The sequence below is a fragment of the Zootoca vivipara genome, chromosome 3 (genome assembly GCF_963506605.1).
Source record: "Zootoca vivipara chromosome 3, rZooViv1.1, whole genome shotgun sequence".
In the NCBI taxonomy this organism is placed as follows: Eukaryota; Metazoa; Chordata; class Lepidosauria; order Squamata; family Lacertidae; genus Zootoca; species Zootoca vivipara.
In genome coordinates, this window is record NC_083278.1 from 3571889 (window position 1) to 3594185 (window position 22297).

At 49.3% G+C, this 22297-nt stretch overlaps 1 protein-coding gene across 3 annotated transcripts in view; it reads left to right on the forward strand.

The window, feature by feature from the left end:
• The window catches only part of RUNX2 (RUNX family transcription factor 2), a 116750-nt gene continuing 94453 nt past the window's right edge, over window positions 1-22297 (forward strand). For all 3 annotated transcript variants that reach the window (XM_035110304.2, XM_060272335.1, XM_060272336.1), the window contains exon 1: window positions 1-1184. In XM_035110304.2, the coding sequence (XP_034966195.2) occupies window positions 849-1184 (336 nt within the window). In that variant the 5' untranslated portion in view covers window positions 1-848. The remainder of the gene's footprint in view (window positions 1185-22297) is intronic.

Here is a 22297-nt window from a genome sequence, read left to right on the forward strand (position 1 = left end):
CGGCCGCTGCCTGCAGTTGCTGCCCTGCGTGTTATTGTTTTGACTGCTGCTTCTCGCTTCTCCCCACCCCGGAGAGCGCGCGGCTTCTGCGGAAGGAGGAGAAGGGGAAGGCGGCCGAGTTGTGGGCCAAGCGAAGACGCTTCTCGTCCCCCCCCCCGGCCGCCTCCCCCCGTTCTAGAAGCGGCAAAGCTACTAGTAACCGGAAAACGCGAGAAGCTCTGGCATCTTGAGTTTGATCCGGCCGGGAGGGGGGGCCGGCGGTGGAAGACCTCCCGGGAGGGGAGCGAGCCTTTCCCCGCGGAGGTCCCCCCCCCGCCCGCCCCGGGCGCGCTGGGCGATCCACTGACTCGCCGCCCGACAGAAGGAAATCTCTGGAAGCTCCTTCACCTCCTCGCCGAGAGACCCCTTAGAACGCAGCCCTGCCCGCCCCCACCCCGCCAAAGAAGAAAATAAAGCGGCAGCGGGGGGGACGGGGACAAACGTGTAGCAATCGCAGGCAGAAGCGTCGCTGCAAGAGGCGGGTGGAGAGACTTGGAGCGCCGAGGCGCCGAGAAGAAGCGAGAGACTCGCCGCCGGGAGACTTGGCGGAGCGCAGCCTCGGGAAGCCCCCGCCCCAGCCGCGCCAGGGTCTCCCCCAGCAGCGACCAGCAGCCCTTCTCTGCCCTTGCTGTCTTCCTTCTCCCCTTTGCCCCTCCCGCTTTCCTGGCCCCTGGGTCGGCTGCTCTCGTCCTCTCCGCATCCTCCTGCTTTACTCTGTCCCGAGTCCCGCTCCGACGCCGCCTCGACGGACAAGCGCCCCCTCCGTCCCTGAGCCCCCCTGCCAAACGCGCTAACTTGTGGCTGTTGTGATGCGTATTCCCGTAGATCCCAGCACCAGCCGGAGGTTCAGCCCGCCTTCCAGCAGCCTGCAGCCCGGCAAGATGAGCGACGTGAGCCCCGTGGTGGTGGCGGCGGCCGCCCAGCAGCAGCAGCAGCAGCACCCACAGCACCCGCAGCAGCAGCACCAGCAGCACCAGGAGGCGGCGGCGGCGGTGCCCCGGCTGCGTCCGCACGACAACCGCACCATGGTGGAGATCATCGCCGACCACCCGGCCGAGCTGGTGCGCACCGACAGCCCTAACTTCCTGTGCTCCGTGCTGCCCTCGCACTGGCGTTGCAACAAGACGCTCCCGGTGGCGTTCAAGGTAAGAGCAGCCGGCGAGACGCCCGAGCCCCGGGGCCCCGGGCAGCGCTGCCCTGCCCTCCCTGCCCTCGCCTCGCTTTCCGGCTGCACCTTCTCCTTCTCCTCCTCAGGTGCTTCTTTGACCTCGCGGAGCTGCTCCTCTCCTCCCGGTCCACAGGTAGCGACGCCGCAGCCCCTTTGCCGCCGGCATCAGTCGCTCCCCCTCGGATCGAGAACAGCCGCCTGAGCGCCCAGGGAAGCCCTTCTGGCCCCGCGTGGCAAACACGCCGCCCTTCGCGGGATAGAAAGGCCTCCTCCGCTTAACCTAAACCTCGACGGGGCGAGCACTCTCAGGCAGCCCTGCCGGGGTCTTCAGAGGTGGGGTAGCTTGGTTTCTCTACCTGGTGCGCGCACCGCGCCCTCCCCCCCGGCTATCTCACATATACGTAAGCCCCACTTTACTCTGATATGGAGCACAAAGGTGCCCTTTAGCTCAGTGGAAAGGCGCCGTCTCTTCTACTCCCTTGTCCCGCAGCCTTCCCGTTCCTCAACTTTCCTGCCTCTTTCTCTGCTCCGGCAAACTTTACCACAAACAGCTTCATTTAACTACAACCCACACACACATTGCCTCTCCACAAAGCTGGAGCTTTGCAAAGAGCAGGCTACTCACAACTGCCATATATCCATATGGGTATGAGTACTTAGTATAGATCTATACATATCCCACAAAAAGGAGCCCTCTATTCCCTATGCTTAACCCTCATGGGGAATTTATAGGGGTGCTGGATAATGCTAACAATAATGGCTCTGTCCCAAACTTACTTATTTATGAATAAACCTTACTGAAGTCAGGGGGAATTAATTTTTCACCAAATTTGGAATCCCTGTTGATCTTTTTGTCAGTTCTCCATTAACAATCAACCCCCTCTGGTTATCTCACTCTTAGCAATAGCTCTTGCTACTTGCAAGAGCGTTCCCCAATAACATACGCTCTCCTTATACACATGACCTTAAAACCCATTGATGGCAAAACATCACAGACTCTTAAGAGATAATACAGCAATTCCCCACTTTAGTAAGATATCCCTAGCCCATCATACAAAGTTATCTTCCAAATCTCTCAGCTAATAACCAGCTTAACCACAAACGTTTGTTGCGTCTAATTGACAATCGGGGTCAATTATACCCTCAAAAACACCAGGAAGGGTCTTTTGGGGGGACATTTGAGCTACCCTTTTCAGAATGAAAGAAAGTGGTGGTTTAGGCCCCCTCCCATGTTTCCTTTAATATGTTTCAAACTTCCAGTACCAGACATCTTTCCCTTCAAGCTTCTAAGGCTATTTCAACTGAGATACACACACACACACACACACACACACACACACACACACACACACACACCAATAGAAATTGGGTGTTTGCGTTATGCTGTTAGTTTTGATGCACTAGATTTTTTTAAAAAAAGAATTTAACAGAACTTCTAGGACTGTTGTGGGAAGTTTCTTTTTTGCAGTCGAGTGTGTCTGTCCAAAGTATAAGATTTAAAGTTCTGTTTGGAAATTGTCAAAACTAACATACTTCACATTGGGAGTTATCTTGATTCACCGATGAAAGGGCCTTGAAAGAGTGTCAGAAAGGATGGGCTATGCATCTAAGATGGAAAAATGGGGGAGCCGGGCTGCACTTCCTTTTTCCTGTGGGAGATTGTGCTCTAGACTCCTGCTGGATGAATTAGGAAGTGTTTGCCCAGAAGATGCTTGATTTGCCAGGAGAAACAGAGGCTGTATTATTAGAAGGTTCACACATCAGTTAAGTACCACCCAGATCTAAATCAGGAATGTTTTTAATTTTCTGCTAACATGCTCACACCCTTCTAACTTTAGGAAAGGTAGAGTGCTTTTCCCTTCGACTTTGATTTCTTGTGCATACTTACAGTACGCTGTTATATTTGCAAAATTTTTACTCATTTTTTCCACAGTGGGACATCCCAAGGCATTTATTGTCCCAGCAGTGGATAACTTTAAAAATCTAAAAGTGGCACACAGGGATCAGGTATATGTACAGGGAATGTAAATTGAATCAAAACAACCATTTCCTCAGGACCCAAGCCCTTTCCCTTAGCGTTTGTCAATAGCCATGACCAAAGCACACTTAATCCTCAGTTAAAAATCATGCACAGACAGAAGGATGCATAAATCCAGAATGCGGCAGCTAGACTGGTGACTGGGAGTGGCTGCCGAGACCATATAACACCGGTCCTGAAAGACCTACTTTGGCTTCCAGTACGTTTCTGAGCACAATCCAAAGTGTTGGTGCTGACTTTTAAAGCCCTAAATGGCCTTGGCCCAGTATACCTGAAGGAGCGTCTTCACCCCCATTGTTCAGCCTGGAAACTGAGATCCAGCTCCGAGGACCTTCTGGCGGTTCCCTCACTGTGAGAAATGCGGTTACAGGGAACCGGCAGAGGGCCTTCTCGGTAGTGACGCCCACCCTGTGGAACACCCTCCCACTAGATATCAAGGAAAAAAACAACTATCTGACTTTTAGAAGACATCTGAAAGCAGCCCTGTTTAGGGAAGTTTTTAAGTTTTAATAATAATATAATAATAATAATTTATTATTTATACCCCGCCCATCTGGCCGGGTTCCCCCAGCCACTCTGGGCGGCTCTTTAAGCGGACACTCTTTAAGCAGACACGGAGCAATGGATTCAAACTACAAGAAAGAAGATTCCACCTAAACATTAGGAAGAACTTCCTGACAGTAAGAGCTGTTCGACAGTGGAATTTGCTGCCAAGGAGTGTGGTGGAATCTCCTTCTTTGGAGGTCTTTAAGCAGAGGCTTGACAGGCATATGTCAAGAATGCTTTGATTGTGTTTCCTGCTTAGCAGGGGGTTGGACTGGATGGCCCTTGTGGTCTCTTCCAACTCTATGATTCTATGATTCTAATGTGTGATGTTTTATCACATTTTTAATGTTCTGTTGGGAGCCGCCCAGAGTGGGTGGGGTATGTATAAATAAATAAATAAATAAATAAATAAATAAATAAATAAATGATGATGATTCTCCAGAGAATGGACTGTACATTTCACACTGTGCAGGAAACGATGCTGTATTTGTAGATGGAAAACAAGACTTATTAAAGTTGTGGAGAAATCTGACAAAGTAACTTCAGTCTGCTGGATTCCCCTCCTCCAACAAACAATGACTTTTCAGCTGTAGGTTTATTGGAAATCCAGTAGTTTTAATTTTTATGATGGCTGTAATGTGCCATGCATTCTACTGTTGTTGAAATATAGCTTTAGTGTTTAGTAAAGTCCTGTACTTTGTTCAAAATTCAATGGACAAACAGTCAATGGAATTTTGGATTCCTCCAGGTAACCTATTTTTACTGGACACTTGTTGCAAGGCGATTGAAAAAGTTATTGAAGGTTGCTCACCCCTTTTTGGAGGGTAGCAGAATCTGGTTATTGGACCTCGCCAGCAGCCTCCATTGCAATCTGCAACCTTCCTTCATAAACTGCAAGAGATCTGTCTGTGCCTCACATTTGATTATTATTGTTCTCTGTCTTGGCTCTGCATGATACAGCTTGTAGATAGCAAGTTGAGATAGACCCCTGGAAAATTAAACTTTCTCTTAGGGAGTGCTTTTTTCCTCTTGTACATCTGCCAACATTCTCAAGAACCGTGTCATTTCTTCTTAATACTTTTCATTTACAGAAAGCGCAGATAGGAAAGGGTGAAGTTTTTATTGTACTTTTGATCAGTGTTAAATTAAACTGATGTTGGATTTGTAATGCACAGAGGCAAGCATTATATTCCATTTCAATTAATATATGCTTGACTGCTCAGTTTTGAAATGCATGGGCACAGGCAATATGTATGACGAATATATGGAGGGCACTATGTGGGGGGAAGGCTGGTATAAACAGCCAGAACTGAGGTGTCAAATATGCTGACCTGTGCCCTGAACATTTTCCTGATCTTTGTATAGCATGCAGATAGAGCTTTCACTTGTATCATGTGACAGTGTACTTTGTTTATAGCATGGGGTGGCACTAGAGGTAAATGAGGGCACATGGTGTTGGTTGAGGTGGACTTTGGTAATAGAGTGCCCTAAACAAGAACAAAATTTGGTGCCCCATCACCTTAATACTTCTTATTTAATACTTAGTTCCTGTTGCTGTTTTGAGTAGGTACCTGTATAAATATAGGTTTTTAAATATACTGTATTGGCCCAAATATAAGCCACACTTTGCCCCCAAATACCGACCATAAACTGTGGCTTAAATTTGCGACCTTACAAAAATTGGCTTTTACAATATCACTGCTGGAAGAGACCTACGGTAAAACGGAATGGGTGTGAGTGCCTGCCAAATTTTAAGGGAGCAGCTTATTTGTGGGTGGAGCTTATATATATACAGTGCTTTTTTCTAAAAAAATGTTTAGGGATACTCTCATTTTGACTCAGGAAAATCACCATTTTATAGTTCAAATCAGGAAAAATAAATACAGTAAATGGACAAAAGTACAAAGCACATGCATTACCTCGTATTACACAGTTGACAGCTCAGAGTAAGTTCCACATTGGCATGAGGTTGTGTGCACTAACATCTTCCCTCCTACTTCCAACTCCTACTTCACACATTAAACACTTGCTTTTACACTGTGACAGAAAATGAGGCTGCCATCACGGGGAGCAACGGAACCAGGGGCGTCTTAAGGTTATCTGGCCCATGATGCAGGGATCCCTCAGGCGTCCCCCAACCCCACGTTTCCCTCCGGGCGGGCGGCACCTCTCCCTTGGGCCCCTCTGTAGCTCCCCTCGCTCCCCCCCCCACGCCGCCATGGCGCGCCTTCTGCTTCTTGCCTGCTGCAGGCAGGACCGACAACAGCGATGGCGGACTTGCACGCTGCCGGCCAGGGTCAGGACGCTGCCAGCTGTGCTCCACCTCCGCCTCCATCTGCTCACCTGAAGCAGCTGCGCGGTGCTGCTGTCCAGGGAGCCCTGGCTGCCACACCGATTGGAGGCTCATGGCCAGCTTCCCCGCAACGGCGCCCGCAGCCCGAGAAGGAGCAGGCAAGGGTGGCACTGCCGGTGGGGCTGCAGGGAGGAGGCTCCGGGCTCAGCGTGGCATGGTGGAGGCACACTCCGGTGCCCTCCAGAACTTGCCGCCGTGGCGCCTTGCGCCAGTAGCCTCCATGGCTAAGACGCCCCTGAACGGAACTGATTCTCCATGCTAGAGAAGAAACAATTTTTTAAACAGTTAGATGTTTACTGTGTTTCTCATATTATAAGACACGTCTTATATTTATTTTTTCCTCAAAAAAACACACTATGGCTTATTTTCTAGGGATGTCTTATTTTTTTCCTCCTCCTCCTGCCGTGGCTGGCATTGCTGCTGCGCCTATCACTATGTCTTATTTTCGGGGTATGGCTTATATTCCTTGAATGCTTAAAAATCCTGCTATGGCTTATTTTATGGGTATGTCTTAAAATATGAGAAACAGGGTAGGGGTATGTGTCCTCCTGCGTCCCCCCAGAAAAAGCACTGTATGCAGTGGTACCTCGGTTTACAAACACAATTGGTTCCGGAAGTCTGTACTTAACCTGAAGCGAACTTTCCCATTGAAAGTAATGGAAAGTGGATTAAAATGAAAATACTCAAACGTTGGCGTACTTAAACCGAGGTATGACTGTATATATATTATTTTGCACCCTCCTGGCTTGGCTCCCTGTGTAGCAGAACCTCCCCTACTGCCCTAAATCTGGTGCTGGGGGGTTGGGGGGTGTGAGAGGGCAGGGCAGAGAGAACCTGGTAAATGCTTTTCATAGATAGCGCTGATTAAAGGCTCTCAAGTGATTTGTAGGAAGATTCTGCTGAAACCTCCAATATATATTTACAAATAATTGTGTTTAGTATATAAGCTCATTGCATGTCATTCCTAATTTATCCTCTGAGGAAAAAACACCTGTTGAAAATTGCATAGAAAGATACACATGACAGAATGACGTATATTCATTTTTGTAAAGTATTTTGGTTTTAACTGTAGAGACTGAAATTGCATACAGTTCTGCTGTAGCATCTGTGTCATCTGAGTATTTCAAATCTGTCATTAATTTAAAAGTAATCTTATATATTTAATATGCCTAATAAAAATACACACTGACCTAAGAATTACATTGACCAGATCAAAGTGTTTATATGTAGCATTTGCTTTGAATGGGCTTAAACTTGCTTCTGAAATCTGGAGCAGTATCTTATCGCAGCTCAGGTGAGGTAGATGAAGTCCATTATAAGCTGAGGCCACCTCTTTCGATCAGATTCCCAGGACACGACTCATTCTGTATGGTGGGACTGGACTAGGAACCCAGCATTTAACACACTGGTAATCTTTTATTGTATCTTGTACGATCACTAATGGAACATTCACAAATAAGAGAGAGAGGGAGTGTGTGTGTGTGGCCTACGAAGTCAGTGGGACTGTATGAAAGTCAGTGGTTGAAGGATTTGTAGTCAGAGTTATTAGAAAATGGTGATCTAAACTTTTTGCTGACTCTGAAAACAGTAATACTAGCAAAATGTTTTAAAGATAGCAACAGCAGCAAAAAATACATTTAGATGGGTATAGCTATTCAGTAGCACGGCAGAAGTTAAAGGTCAGCATTTCCACCTAAACCCCAGTTTTCAGTATTTATAACTCAGCTGGTTTAAATAGCTTCAAGCTGAAATTTGGTGTACAAATTGTAGGCACAGATGCATTTCTAAATCGAACAAAGCATAGTGTAGGCATGTTGCTCTTTTTAAAGCTACAGGGAGATGTTACACTTTAAATAAAAATATTAAATGTACTTTTGGCCATAGCTAGGTAACAAGTTACTTTTAATACAGAAGATTTTAGGGTAATTAAATTGGATTATGGATGCTATTTTTATAGAACTGTATTCCAGTATTACAAATACAGTAGTAATAACCTTAAAAGAGTTTTTGAAGCATTTATTCTTGTTCTTGTCCAAAGAATCTTTTTATGATATTTTTTATTTATATGGTATTGCTGCCCAATGACATTACATGCTACTTTCAGTTCACATCTGTAGCTCTTCACTTTGGTCATTTCAAGCCACGTTGGCCTGAATTTAATCAAATTGGTTACCAGGTTAGCCGGATGAAATTAGCTTTTTTAAACAATAACTTGAAAGTTTTAAGAAGCTTTTTCATTTTGTCGTAGACTTTCTCCTGAGCCATTAAAGTTTTGCATGGAAAAAACACAACTACTTATGACATGGCATCTTCGGAAAAGATAATTAGAAAAAATGAATTTCAATGGTGAAAATTGAGAAACGCGCCTTGGAAACCGTTCAACTTCCACAGTGCTCCAATCGATGGGTGGGCTCTTCCCCAGACTCCAACTCTCGGGCCCTGGATTCTTGGCCTGGCGCCCCTGAGAGCCTGGTGCCTGGGTGCCCCGCACCCCTGGCGCATATGGTTAAGACTGTGATCTTCCACACAGATTAAAGCCCCAGCACTTCCCATGGAGGTTAAGGCTAAGCATGGCTACTGTACTAATCAGGATGGCTGTGCCCTACCCTTAGTATCTGTGGTGATATGCTGGGTTTAGCAAGTAGGAGAGTTCATGTCCCACTTGTGGGTTCCTGTAGACACCTGGGTGGCCACTGTGAGAACAGAATGCTGGCCAGGAATGCTGTTCTTAGGTTCTTTAGAAATTATACATGGCCTTTACTTGCATTGCTAGCAAACTACAACCAGAAAACAGACAATTCTGTTCCTTCCATGCAAGAATCACTCCTCTTCCTTCCTTCAACAAATCTTCACACAATCAAGGTCCTTTTAACGACTTTCTTGTTCCAAGCAATCTCTTTTTGCCTGTTTTCATAAACGCCTGTTACGTCTACAGCTTCCAACACCTCCTCCCAATCTTCTCCCTCTTCCACCTCTGACCACTCATCAACATCCCCACCTCCCAGGCTCTTAGCCAGGCACCCCCAAACTGCGGCCCTCCAGATGTTTTGGCCTACAACTCCCATGATCCCTAGCTAACAGGACCAGTGGTCAGGGATGATGGGGATTGTAGTTCAAAACATCTGCAGGGCCAAAGTTTGGGGAAGATTGGCTTAATTTGTGCCAAGGTTCAGCCAAGGAATTTGTTTTCAGTACAAGAACTGAGTCGAGAAATATCAGAATAAAAGTACCTGTGGACATATGTACAATGCCTCTCCCTTGCCACTGACTAACTGCAATCTCCTCCTTTCGAACACAAATTTAGGAAGTACTTTCCTTTGAACACATGCTTAGGTGTGTTTTTTATTATGCAAAGCTGAGCCTATGACACTTTCTCTCCACATTCTTGGCTTGCCTTTTCCTTCTCGTGTGTGTGTGTGTGTGTGTGTGTGTGTGTGTGTGTGTGTAAGTGTGTATAAGACACACAATTAATACATGCACATATAAAGCTTTATAGGACCAAACCTGGACTTTGAATTGAGCCTGGAAACTGATTAGTAACCAGTGCAGTGAGGCCAGAATCTGTATAGCATGCACAGAACCTCTGGTCCCAGTCAATAACCTGGCTACTGAATTCTGCACTCACTGTAGTTTCCAAACTGTCTTCAGACGCAGCCCCATGTATAATGCATTGCAGTAATCTAACCTACAGGTTACCGGAGAATAGAAAACTGAAGCTAGATTCTCACTCTTGAGATGGGGTTGCAGCTGGGCCACCAGCCAAAGCTGATCTGTGCCACTGAGTCTACTTATGGCTCTGGTGACGGAAATGGATCCAAAAGTTCCCCAAGCTGTGCACCTGCAGCCCCTTCCAGAACCCGTAGGGCGTAGGAGATGGTGAATTTCCTTGCTTAAGGCTTCTTTCTGTTCGTGCTAGCACTGGATGCATCTCTCAAATTTCCTGTAAATATGAAATGATAAAAGAACAAGAAAAAACAGAAATAAGTTCCATAATATATATTGTAAAAACTTCTGTAATTTATTACATAAAAGCAAGGCAACAATTAAAATAATCTGGAAATAATTTTAATTGCATAAAATAATCTGAACAATTACATAAACAATCAAATGTGCACAATCAAGACCTGCGACAAAACGTGGTGGTATGTAAGAATCTTGTTCAGCCAGACCCTTTTCCAGGATGTGCCATTCCATCTACCCCATTTTCCAGCCCTCCCTCACAAGAGTCAATTGGCATTCCCTGCCCACTGAGCAGGTTCAGACCCCATTAGCTTTTTGGGGGGGTCCCTCCTTGGGATTTTTCCTCCCAAATTTTTTTTGTAATGCAGGAAACCGATGTGTTTCCTCTGAGTCAGCAGGCTCCTACTTCCTGTTCATAGACACTGCCATTTGGAGCATCCTCCTCTGAAGTTCTGAAACCGACTATAAGAGTTTAATACAGGCACCCCCAAACTTCGGCCCTCCAGATGTTTTGGACTACAATTCCCATCATCCCTGATCACTGGCCCTGTTAGCTAGGGATCATGGGAGTTGTAGGCCAAAACATCTGGAGGGCCGAAGTTTGGGGGTGCCTGGTTTAATACATATGATAACTCAACAAGCACACTGGGCCACAGTTAGAATATTGCTGTCCTGGACTCACTTGGGAGGAAGGCAATATATAAATTTAATAATTAAATAAATGCAGTCAGTTTGCTCCTGTTGCTGTTCTGGTACCGGGAGATAAGGCACGGCTTGGCTAAGCATTATGTGCAAAGCTAGGCTCCAAACAAATTACAATGTAACCAGGGGCTGTTCTTTGCTTCCTGCTTGTGGTTTGAAAGGGGGAGACAAACCATACATGTAGCACTAAGCCAAGCCATGGCTTAGCTCCAGGTCGCACAACTGCAACGTTGTGGCTGTGCACTAGCACGCTTACTCGGCCTTTGCATCTGTACCAGGTCATGGTGGTTTGCAAGATGACACCTTTAACACACATGCCCTGCAGGCTGCTTTGCCTTTAAAACCACTGAACCTTGTTTGCACCCTTGCAACTTCATTCACCACTTAGATTCAGGCTGCCTGACTGTGATTATTTCTTATTTCAATAACTAGCTGGCCCGGCCACATGTTGCTATGGGTCATCCCTGTGACTCCCCCCCCCCTGTCCCGATCCATGACGTATCCCACCCCTCCTCCCTCCAACCCCCTGGCTCATCCCTGTGTTTTGGTAGGATACCCTTCCCTCTGTTTTCCCCGGGGAGTGTTCTCCCCTCCCCCCTGTATCTCCATACATTGCCCCCTGCGCACGCATCGTGAACATTTTTATATACCGTGTTTCTCATATTATAAGTCATGTCTTATATTAATTTTTTCCTGAAAAAAACACAGCATGACTTATTTTCAAGGGATGTCTTATTTTTTAATTAAGTACCGGTACCGGTATCTGTACAGACCACAGACCTGCTCCCACCGGGTCTTCGCGCGCGGCAGGCAGAGGCTGCAGCCGGGTCCTGGGGCTGCGCGCGCGGCAGGCAGAGGCTGCAGCCGGGTCCTGGGGCTGCGCGCGCGGCAGGCAGAGGCTGCAGCCGGGTCCCGGGTGTCCATGCGCAAAGGCTACAGCCGGGTCCTGGGGCTGCGCGCTGAGGCTACAGCCAGGTCCCGGGTGTCCGCGTGCGGTGCGCAAAGACTACAGCCGGGTTCTGGGGCTGCACACGCTGCGCGCTGAGGCTGCAGCCAGGTCTCGGGGGTTAACGCGGCAGCAGCAACCCTTCTTTGCCACAGACCTTCTTCCACCACCCGGTACGGCTTATTTTCGAGGTATGCCTTATATTTTTCCACCTCAGGAAAATCCTGCCATGCCTTATTTTGTAGGGATGCCTTAAAATATGAGAAACACGGTATTTAGATTTAAAATTTTTGAAATAAGAACATGAGAATCAGAAGTTATTATTGTTTAATTTTATTTTTGGGGTTGTCATTTATTTTGGTGGGTATTGTATGATTTGGGCGTTGTTGTGTGTTTTGGGAGGTTTTTTGTGTTTTTTCTAATTTTCTAATTTTGGAGTAGGGGACCCAGAGAACTACTTTAATAATCCCGACCGGGGGACGGGAATCAAATAGCAAAGACCCACAGCCCCGTAGCAACAGAAGGCGAGTTCCGAAGCGCCTGAGCTGTTCGGTTCCATTAAAAACCCAGGAAGTGGCAAGGGGAAGGTAGGAGATTGTAAATCAAGGGGGGGGGATTGGCCACTGCAAATTTACAAGGACTTAAACTGGGGAGGGAAAGTGCATGGTTGTTGTTTTTTTAAAGACGCAGAGGCTTGCAATCAGTCATAGTATGAAGCAGGCATCCCCAAACTGCGGCCCTCCAGATGTTTTGGCCTACAACTCCCATGATCCCTAGCTAACAGGACCAGTGGTCGGGGAGGATGGGAATTGTAGTCCAAAACATCTAGAGAGCCGAAGTTTGGGGATGCCTCTTATAAAGCCTAGGTTAAAAGGGGCACAACTGCCCTTACTTAAGATGGCCACCGGAGCCTCGCATGTGACACAATGCCTGCTAAATTTCAAAGTAAAAACCCCTTGCCGTGCCCCCAAGTGCGTTACTGTGGGTTATCCCCCCCTCGGGCCTAGTGGGGGCCTGGCGGCCTGGCAGGGGCCTACATAAAACAAAGGTTGTGCTGCGGCCTGCGATCTAGATGCTCGCCCTCTCCCCCCGGGCCTAGTGGGGGCCTGGCAGGGGCCTACATAAAACAACGGCCGCGCTGTAGCCTGCGATCCAGGCGCTCGCCCTCTCTCCCCCGGGCCTAGTGGGGGCCTGGCAGCCTGGCAGGGGCCTAGGGGTCTAGTAATGGCTGCCTTGGTGGTTTCAGTTGCTTGGTTGATGATGTCATTATTTGGCACTGCCCTTCAGAGCTTTTGGTGGTGACAGCGTGCAATCTGCCTTTCTATTGGATGCTGCTGGAGTCTTCAGAGCTTTTGCTGGTGATGTCTAATTTGTGCGCCACTTTTTTGCGTTTAATCACTATTTAAGGTATGAAAGCTGTGCTTTTTTGGAATTTTTTAAATGCCAGATCCCTCACTGATGGGCAAGGTACGCTTTGTCCTAATTTGATGCAATTTGGTTCAGCGGTTACGGAGAAAGGCTGTGACCTCTGTGCACGCAGTGTCTACATTTTATATATATATATAGATGGGCACAACCCTTCTAGAACTTTCCTGCATACAAACTCCAGTGTAAGGAGAAGCTGTAAGCGGATTGTGTCTTCAATTTCTATGCTAGCAAATAAACATTCAGACTAATGACTGATTCAACATATTGGGCACTGATTCCCTCTATGTCTAATGTGGATTTCTTTCATGTTAATTATTTTGGGCCTCATCTGAGTTGATTCTAGGATATTTAATATTGAATCCATTTATGCCAATGCGAGTTTTGTATTGGAATCACGGATTCTCAGAGGTGTGTGGTGTGGCTGAAACACAGACATAGGCATGAATAAATTAAACTCAAAGCAGAACTGAAAACAAATTCACCTCCAGATACATGTATAGGTTAATAATCACTACTGGAGTCATCTGGGGTTTTGCTTCTCAGCACACTTTGCAATGATATTGTAGTCTGCTTTTAATCAGCTACTAGGGATGGGGAAATCTGCATATTTCTAGAGTGTTTTTAAAAGTATTAATTGGAGATCAAAATTATTTAATCATGTGATAAGGGTATTGTGAGGGACAAGGGATACAGGGAAGTCCCTCCCATCTTAAGTTCCAGCCCATCACCAAGCGCTGGAGAGAGTAAGGAGAGCTCTGCCTCCAGCGGAGAGTCAGGAAGTGGTGTCCGAGGCTCAGGCAGGGTTGTGGAGCCCATGCCTCAGGTGGGACAGGAAGTTGGACGCACGGGGGGGAGGCCAATCCCCCCAACTCCCGAATTGCGACGCAAACGTAGGGGGAAGAGGTTGGGTCTGCCAAAGTTGTGGTGCTGGAAGAAAACGCGCCAATCGCCATTCGGGAGTTCTGACACCTCACCTTAAGGATGCATTTTTACTGCTCTGAACACTGTAAATAGTCAGCACTTAATAAAAGCCTTAAAAGACCATGCTGGAGTCGTTACTCTAGAGTAGCCATACCAGGCCCTCTGACAGCAACTCCCGAATCTTTTTTGGCTACTTTGGAGTGCAGCGATGAGCGCTCAAGAGGCTGAGCATTGGAGGCTGGAGGCTGAAGCAGCGAAGCAGGAGCTACAGACCCTCACAGCGCACGCACAGCAGCAATTGCATGCCGCTCAGGAGGAAGCGCGAGGGGCGCAGGAGGAGCTGAACAAGCTGGTGGACCAGGTGAGGACAAAAGAGGAGACTGAGAAACAGCTAAGGGTGATGGTATTAGACCTGCAGAAAAAGTTGGAAGAGGAGAAAGCCGCTAGAGGTGGGGGGGCACCCCAGCCGCAGCTAGTCCAAGTGAGAAGGGGACAGAGCCTAGTCACCAAGTTCAGCGGAGACCCGAGGGAGTACCTCGGATTCGAGACTGAGATAAATTATGCGCTGGAATTGCATGCAGCAGAATTCCCAGATGACGCGCACAGAGTCTACTTTATCATAGAGCATTTGACGGGGGCCGCCCGGGAATGGGTAAGACCGCTCATCGCGCAAAAAAATCCTTGCATGAAGAACGCAACTTTATTTCTAGAAGCTTTAAAATTAATGTACGCTAGCGACAGTGAAATGGAGGCCACTAAACAGGAGCTTCATGACCTAACACAAGGAAAATCGACAGTTAGAGACTACTGGGCGAAATTCACCATGCTGGTGCACAAACTGGGGTGGGATCTGAACAGTGAGCCAGTGAAATCAGCCTTCTACCTAGGTTTGCATGCAGACGTTAAGGATGAGCTGGCAAGAGGTCCTAGACCGCAGACTATGGATCAGCTCAGCAAAGCGGCGCTAGCGGTGGGGGTGAGGCAGGAATCCAGATGGTATGACAAACAAGCGACGCGCGCAGCAAAACCTTGGTTCCCACGCTCTCAGGACAGACCACATCACCAAAACCCACCCCAGGGACCGCCCCCAGACCCGCCCAGACCAAGCCCAGAGCCGGAACCGATGGAGATCGGGGGAGCGCGCGCGCGGGCTTTTCAAACCCCGGCGGCGCCAAAACGCAAGGAGGGAAGAGGAGGGAATTGCTTTCTCTGCAACTCCCCCCGGCATCGCGTCAGAGACTGCCCTCATCGCAGGGAGTGGCAAGGAAAGGCGGGAACGGTTGTACCTTCCCCCACTGACGTAGCACCACAGCAGGGAAACGAGACAGCCTGGCTGCAGGAGACAAGGGGCAGCAGCCAGGCACAGTCAGCAGTGAACAGCCCCAGCCCGCCCACCCGCACAGAGAGGAGCAGAGCCAGCCCACCCCTCCCAGAGCAGGAGTGGTTCTAGAAGTCACGCTGACGCTCCCAAATGGCTACCCCCTGTCAGTCCTCGCCTTAATTGACAGTGGGGCATCTGCCAACTTCTTCTCGAGAAACTTTGCAGAAGAGCACCAAATCCAACTTCTGCAGCTGGATTTTCCCCTGCATGTGGCCACCATTGATGGCAGAGAGTTGCTGGGAGGGGCCATCACTCATCAAACCCCCCCCATGAGAATGACGGTGGGAAGGCACTCAGAGACACTGGCTTTCAACGTCACGACCATCTCAGACCCCCCCATCGTTTTGGGAATGAGCTGGCTGGCGCGCCACGACCCTTCCATAAGTTGGCACCAGAGATGCATCACGTTTGGGTCGGACTTTTGTCTGGAACATTGCATGCAGCACCAACCAGGGGAGGGGCCTCCGATAGCCACGGTGGCCACCATGCACGTCAAAGGGGGTGAGGCGATACCCAAGCCGTACTGGGACCTGCAGGAGGTCTTCAGCGAAGCGGAGTCCGACCACCTACCCCCACACAGGCCTTTTGACTGCCAGATCAACCTGGTGCCGGGGGCAACTATACCCCCAGCCAAGCTGTACGCCATGTCAGACCAGGAACTGGAGGATCTGCGCGCTTTCATCGACAAGAACCTCAAGCGGGGGTTCATCAGAGAAAGCAAGGCAGCAGGGGGCAGCCCGGTCTTCTGGGTGGACAAGAAAGACACGCAACAGCGCCGCCTGGTGGTGGATTTTAGACGGCTGAATTCGGTGACAGAGCCAGTGGCTTTCCCCATGCCCAGAGTGGATGATCTCCTGACAGCGGCACGCAGGGGCAAGATTTTCACCAAGCTAGACCTGAGGGGGGCGTACAACTTGATCAGGATCCGGGAAGGCGATGAATGGAAGACCACGATGTTCACGCCTCTGGGCTCTTTTGAATATCTGGTGATGCCCTTCGGGTTGCAAGGGGGCTCAGCCTGCTTCCAGGCCTTCATGCACCACGTCCTGGGGTCCCTCCTCTTCAAGAACTGCCTGGTCTTTCTGGATGACATCCTTATCTATTCCAATGACCCAGTGCAGCATGTGAAGGATGTCAGGGAGGTGTTGCAGCGCCTGAAGGACAACCACCTGTATGTGAAGCTGGAGAAGTGCAAGTTTCACACCAAGGAGGTGGACTTCTTGGGCTACAAGCTGTCAGACAAGGGACTGGCAATGGACAAGGACAAGGTGCAGACCATCCTGGACTGGCACAGCCCCAGGACGCGCAAAGATGCCCAACGACTACTAGGCTTCGCTAACTTCTACAGGAAGTTCATCCAGAACTTCTCTCGGGTCACGGCTCCCATCACCGACTGCCTGAGAGGCAAGCAGAAGTTCAGGTGGACACCAGAGGCACAAGCAGCGTTCGAAAGCCTCAAGAGGGTGTTCGCGTCAGACCAGCACCTGTTCCACGTGGTGCAGGATGCGCCCCTACGCCTGGAGACAGATGCTTCTGATAAAGCTGTGGGAGCGATTCTGTTGCAACTGGACGCCAACAGAGAGTGGAGACCCTGTGCCTTCTTCTCCAGGAAGCTGACCCAGCCTGAACGCAACTACACAGTGTTTGATAGGGAACTTCTCGCGATCCACGCGGCGTTCCAGCACTGGCGACACTTCCTGGTGGGCGCCAAGCACCCCATCCAGGTGTGCACAGACCACAAGAACCTGGAGTTCTGGAGAACGGCCAGGGTGCTCAACCAGCGGCAGATACGGTGGGCAGAGTTCTTCTCGAACTTCAACTTCTCCATCCACTACATCCCGGGGGAGCAGAACGTCAGGGCGGATGCCCTCTCCCGCAAGCCAGAGTACATGGAGGAGGAGTTGCCACCAGCACCCAGGCACGTTTTCCCCCCATCTGCATGGTCATGCGGTGCAGCAGTGGTGAGCGAGGCAGAACTCACAGCACTGACGGCAGCGGATGAATTTGCCACCCGCATCTTCAGAGACCTGAGAGGGGGGAGGGAGCAGGCCAAAGACTTTGAGGAGAAGAGGGGTTTGCTTTTTTACAGGGGAGCCCTGTACCTCCCGACCAAACAGCTGAGAGGTAAGGTTCTCAAGCAGATGCACGACAACCCAACGGCGGGTCATTTCGGAAGGGACAAAACCACTCACCTAGTCATGAGACACTTCTGGTGGCCAGGGGTGCGGGAGGATGTTCGGGATTATGTCAGGGGATGTGACACCTGCCAGCGAGCAAAGGTGGTCAGAGCGCCACCAGCAGGTTTGCTGGAGCCATTAGCCACACCGCACAGGCCGTGGGAAGTAGTGTCCATGGACTTCATCACAGACCTGCCGTCGTCCAGGGGCAAGACCGCAGTGTTGGTGGTGGTGGACCTCATGTCCAAAATGTGCCACTTTATACCGTGTGCCAGGGCGGTCTCGGCAGAAGAGACGGCCAAACTGTTTGTGGACCACGTATTCCGACTGCATGGATTGCCTTTAAGAGTTATTTCGGATCGTGGCCGCCAATTTGTTTCCAGGTTCTGGCGACGGCTCATGAACCTCCTGCAGGTGGAGGTCAGCTTGTCGACGGCTCGGCACCCGCAGACCAATGGACAGGCGGAGCGGGTCAACGCCATTCTGCAGCAGTACCTGAGATGTTACGTCAGCCAGAGGCAAACGGACTGGGTGGATCGCCTGCCACTGGCAGAATTTGCCTACAACAATGCGGTGCACGTCTCCACAGGGGTGTCGCCCTTTAAGGCCAACTATGGGCGCGACCTCAGATCTTTCCCGGAGAGGGAGGGGGAGGAGGAGGAAGAGGGCCCACAGGCCGAGGAGTGGGCAGAGGACCTGGAGACGGTGCACCAACAGCTCAGAGAACACTTGGAGAGGGCCAAGGAAGCGTATAAGAAGGGGGCAGATCGCCACAGGCGGCCGGGAGAGGTCATAAGGGTGGGGGACAAGGTTTGGTTATCCTCGGAAGGTCTTCCCACCAGGGGGCGATGCAGAAAGTTAGCACACAGGAGGCTGGGCCCCTTCACGGTCATGCAACAGGTCAACCCGGTAGCCTTCAGGCTAGCACTGCCGGAGGACATGAGAGTGCACCCAGTGTTTCATAGATCACTGCTGTCGCCGTACAGGGAAAGTACCAGGTTCAGGGACAGCGATCAGCCTCCAGAGGGAGGGGGGGAGACGGGAAACGCCCGACAGCTCAATGAGGCAACTGAGATTTTAGACTCAAGGAGAGGGGTGAGAGGACTGGAGTACCTGATAGCATGGGAGGACACTCCGCCATCCCACAATGAGTGGATACCGGCCACGGAAGTACCTGAGGAATTTTTAGTGGAAGAATTCCACGCCCTGTTCCCCCACAGGCCCAAGCCCTGGCACATGGAAAGGGAGGGAGAGGGGGAGGAGCAGGAGGAAGGGATAGCAGGCAGCAGCTCCCCATGGAGATGGGAAGCGGAATTTGAGGACACGGAAGAAGAGGTGTGGGTTTCACCGAGGTCAACGACGTCAGAGGCAGGAGAGGACTGGCAGAACATTTTTACTCCCACCAGCTCTGATGCCACTGACTTCTTGGGATTTCCGTCTTCTCAGGGGGAAGGAGAGAGATCGCAGGATTGGGGGGAAATTTTCACACCCACAGGCTCGGATGCCACAGACTTCTTGGGATTTCACTCGTCCCCAGCAAGCAGAGAGCCACTGGGGAGGAGGAGAGAGGAGCCTGGGAGGGGGGTGGATGTGAGGGACAAGGGATACAGGGAAGTCCCTCCCATCTTAAGTTCCAGCCCATCACCAAGCGCTGGAGAGAGTAAGGAGAGCTCTGCCTCCAGCGGAGAGTCAGGAAGTGGTGTCCGAGGCTCAGGCAGGGTTGTGGAGCCCATGCCTCAGGTGGGACAGGAAGTTGGACGCACGGGGGGGAGGCCAATCCCCCCAACTCCCGAATTGCGACGCAAACGTAGGGGGAAGAGGTTGGGTCTGCCAAAGTTGTGGTGCTGGAAGAAAACGCGCCAATCGCCATTCGGGAGTTCTGACACCTCACCTTAAGGATGCATTTTTACTGCTCTGAACACTGTAAATAGTCAGCACTTAATAAAAGCCTTAAAAGACCATGCTGGAGTCGTTACTCTAGAGTAGCCATACCAGGCCCTCTGACAGGTATTGTTATGGTATTGTTGAATGCAGAGGAATGGTGGGAGAAACCAGCTTGGATCTCACCAAAGGAGGAAGGCTAAGAGCCTGGGAGGTGGGAATGTTGATGAGTGGTCAGAGGTGGAAGAGGGAGGAGATTGGGAGGAGGTGTTGGAAGCTGTAGACGTAACAGGGGTTTAGGGAGCTGGGAGAGTCTGTGGCAGAGAGAAGTCCAGAATCAGAGGCTGAAGCTGAAGCAGGTGGGTTGGAGGAGGGAGGCCAAAAGGCAGAAATGAATCAGGCCAGATGAAGAGTCGCAGGTGCTTCCTCCTCCTGCTGCTGCAACCAGCTCCCCTACCTTCTTGTCTCCCAGAACTAGAAGAGGGATGAAATGGGTGGAGGAGAGGTAGGCTGCACACAGACATAGTTTCTGATTGCTTGGAAAAGGCTCTGCAGAGGAGGGGACTTAGACGGTTGTGAGAAGGTGGGGACTTTCAGTCTCAGCAACTGATTCATGGGCTCAGACCTGCTGGGGATGAGCTGCTATGCTCATAAGGCATAGCTGCCAAGTTATCCCTTTTTTAAAGGGATTTTCCCTTATGCTGAATAGGCTTCCTCGCGAGAAAAGGGAAAACTTGGCAGCTATGTCATAAGGTCTGACACTCAGCTAAGTCTATTAAGATTGTGCTTTAGCTACTAAACAGTTTGATTTACTGCTGGCTCGCTCTTTGATGTGTATCTAAAATTGAATATATTGTAATAGATCAATGGTGCTAAAAGTTTAGGTTTAGTAAATATTAGGATTTAATTAGAACTTGTATTAGAAGGGGATTATGTAACAGGTTTGAGTTGTTTAATTAGTGTTTATGTGTTCAGACTGTGTGCCAGACTCTTGAGAATGTAATCAAGATCCATGTGTATTGGAATGTGTGGACCTCCTTCTGAGCATCAGCATGTGAAGAGTTAATTAGAATCATAGAATCATAGAGTTGGAAGAGACCACAAGGGCCATCCAGTCCAACCCCCTGCCAAGCAGGAAACACCATCAAAGCATTCCTGACAGATGGCTGTCAAGCCTCTGCTTAAAGACCTCCAAAGAAGGAGACTCCACCACACTCCTTGGCAGCAAATTCCACTGCCGAACAGCTCTTACTGTCAGGAAGTTCTTCCTAATGTTTAGGTGGAATTTTCTTTCTTGTAGTTTGAATCCGTTGCTCCGTGTCCGCTTCTCTGGAGCAGCAGAAAACAACCTTTCTCCCTCCTCTATATGACATCCTTTTATATATTTGAACATGGTTATCATATCACCCCTTAACCTTCTCTTCTCCAGGCTAAACATACCCAGCTCCCTAAGCCGTTCCTCATAAGGCATCGTTTCCAGGCCTTTGACCATTTTGGTTGCCCTCTTCTGGACACGTTCCAGCTTATCAGTATCCTTCTTGAACTGTGGTGCCCAGAACTGGACACAGTACTCCAGGTGAGGTCTGACCAGAGCAGAATACAGTGGTACTATTACTTCCCTTGATCTAGATGCTATACTCCTATTGATGCAGCCCAGAATTGCATTGGCTTTTTTAGCTGCTGCATCACACTGCTGACTCATGTCAAGTTTGTGGTCTACCAAGACTCCTAGATCCTTTTCACATGTACTGCTCTCAAGCCAGGTGTCTCCCATCCTGTATTTGTGCCTTTCTTTCTTTTTTGCCCAAGTGTAGTACTTTACATTTCTCCTTGTTAAAATTCATCTTGTTTGCTTTGGCCCAGTTGTCTAATCTGTTAAGGTCATTCTGAAGTGTGATCCTGTCCTCTGGGCTGTTAGCCACCCCTCCCAATTTGGTGTCATCTGCAAACTTGCTCAGGATGCCCTCAAGCCCATCATCCAAGTCATTGATAAAGATGTTGAACAAGACTGGGCCCAAGACAGAACCCTGTGGCACCCCACTAGTCACTACTCTCCAGGATGAGGAGGAGCCATTGATGAGCACCCTTTGGGTTCGGTCAGTAAGCCAGTTACAAATCCACTGAATGGTAGCATTGTCTAGCCCACATTTTACCAGCTTCTTTACAAGAATATCATGGGGCACCTTGTCAAAGGCCTTGCTGAAATCAAGATAGGCTACATCCACAGCGTTCCCTTCATCTACCAGGCTTGTAATTCTGTCAAAAAATGAGATCAGATTAGTCTGACATGACTTATTTTTCAGGAACCCATGCTGACTTTTAGTGATCACAGAGTTTCTTTCTAGGTGCTCACAGACTGTTTGCTTAATGATCTGCTCTAGAATCTTTCCTGGTATTGATGTCAGGCTGACTGGGCGGTAATTGTTTGGGTCCTCTCTTTCCCCCTTTTTGAAAATAGGGACAACATTTGCCCTCCTCCAGTCTGCTGGAACTTCGCCTGTTCTCCAGGAATTTTCAAAGATTATTGCCAGTGGTTCTGAAATCACCTCTGCCAGTTCTTTTAATACTCTTGGATGTAGTTCATCTGGCCCTGGAGACTTGAATACATCTAAACTAGCCAAGTAGTCTTGTACTACCTCCTTACTTATTCTGGGCTGTGTTTCCCCTGCTGAATCATCTGCTCCATATTCTTCAGGTCGGGCGTTGTTTTCTTTCTTGGAGAAGACTGAGGCAAAGAAGGCATTGAGGAGTTCTGCC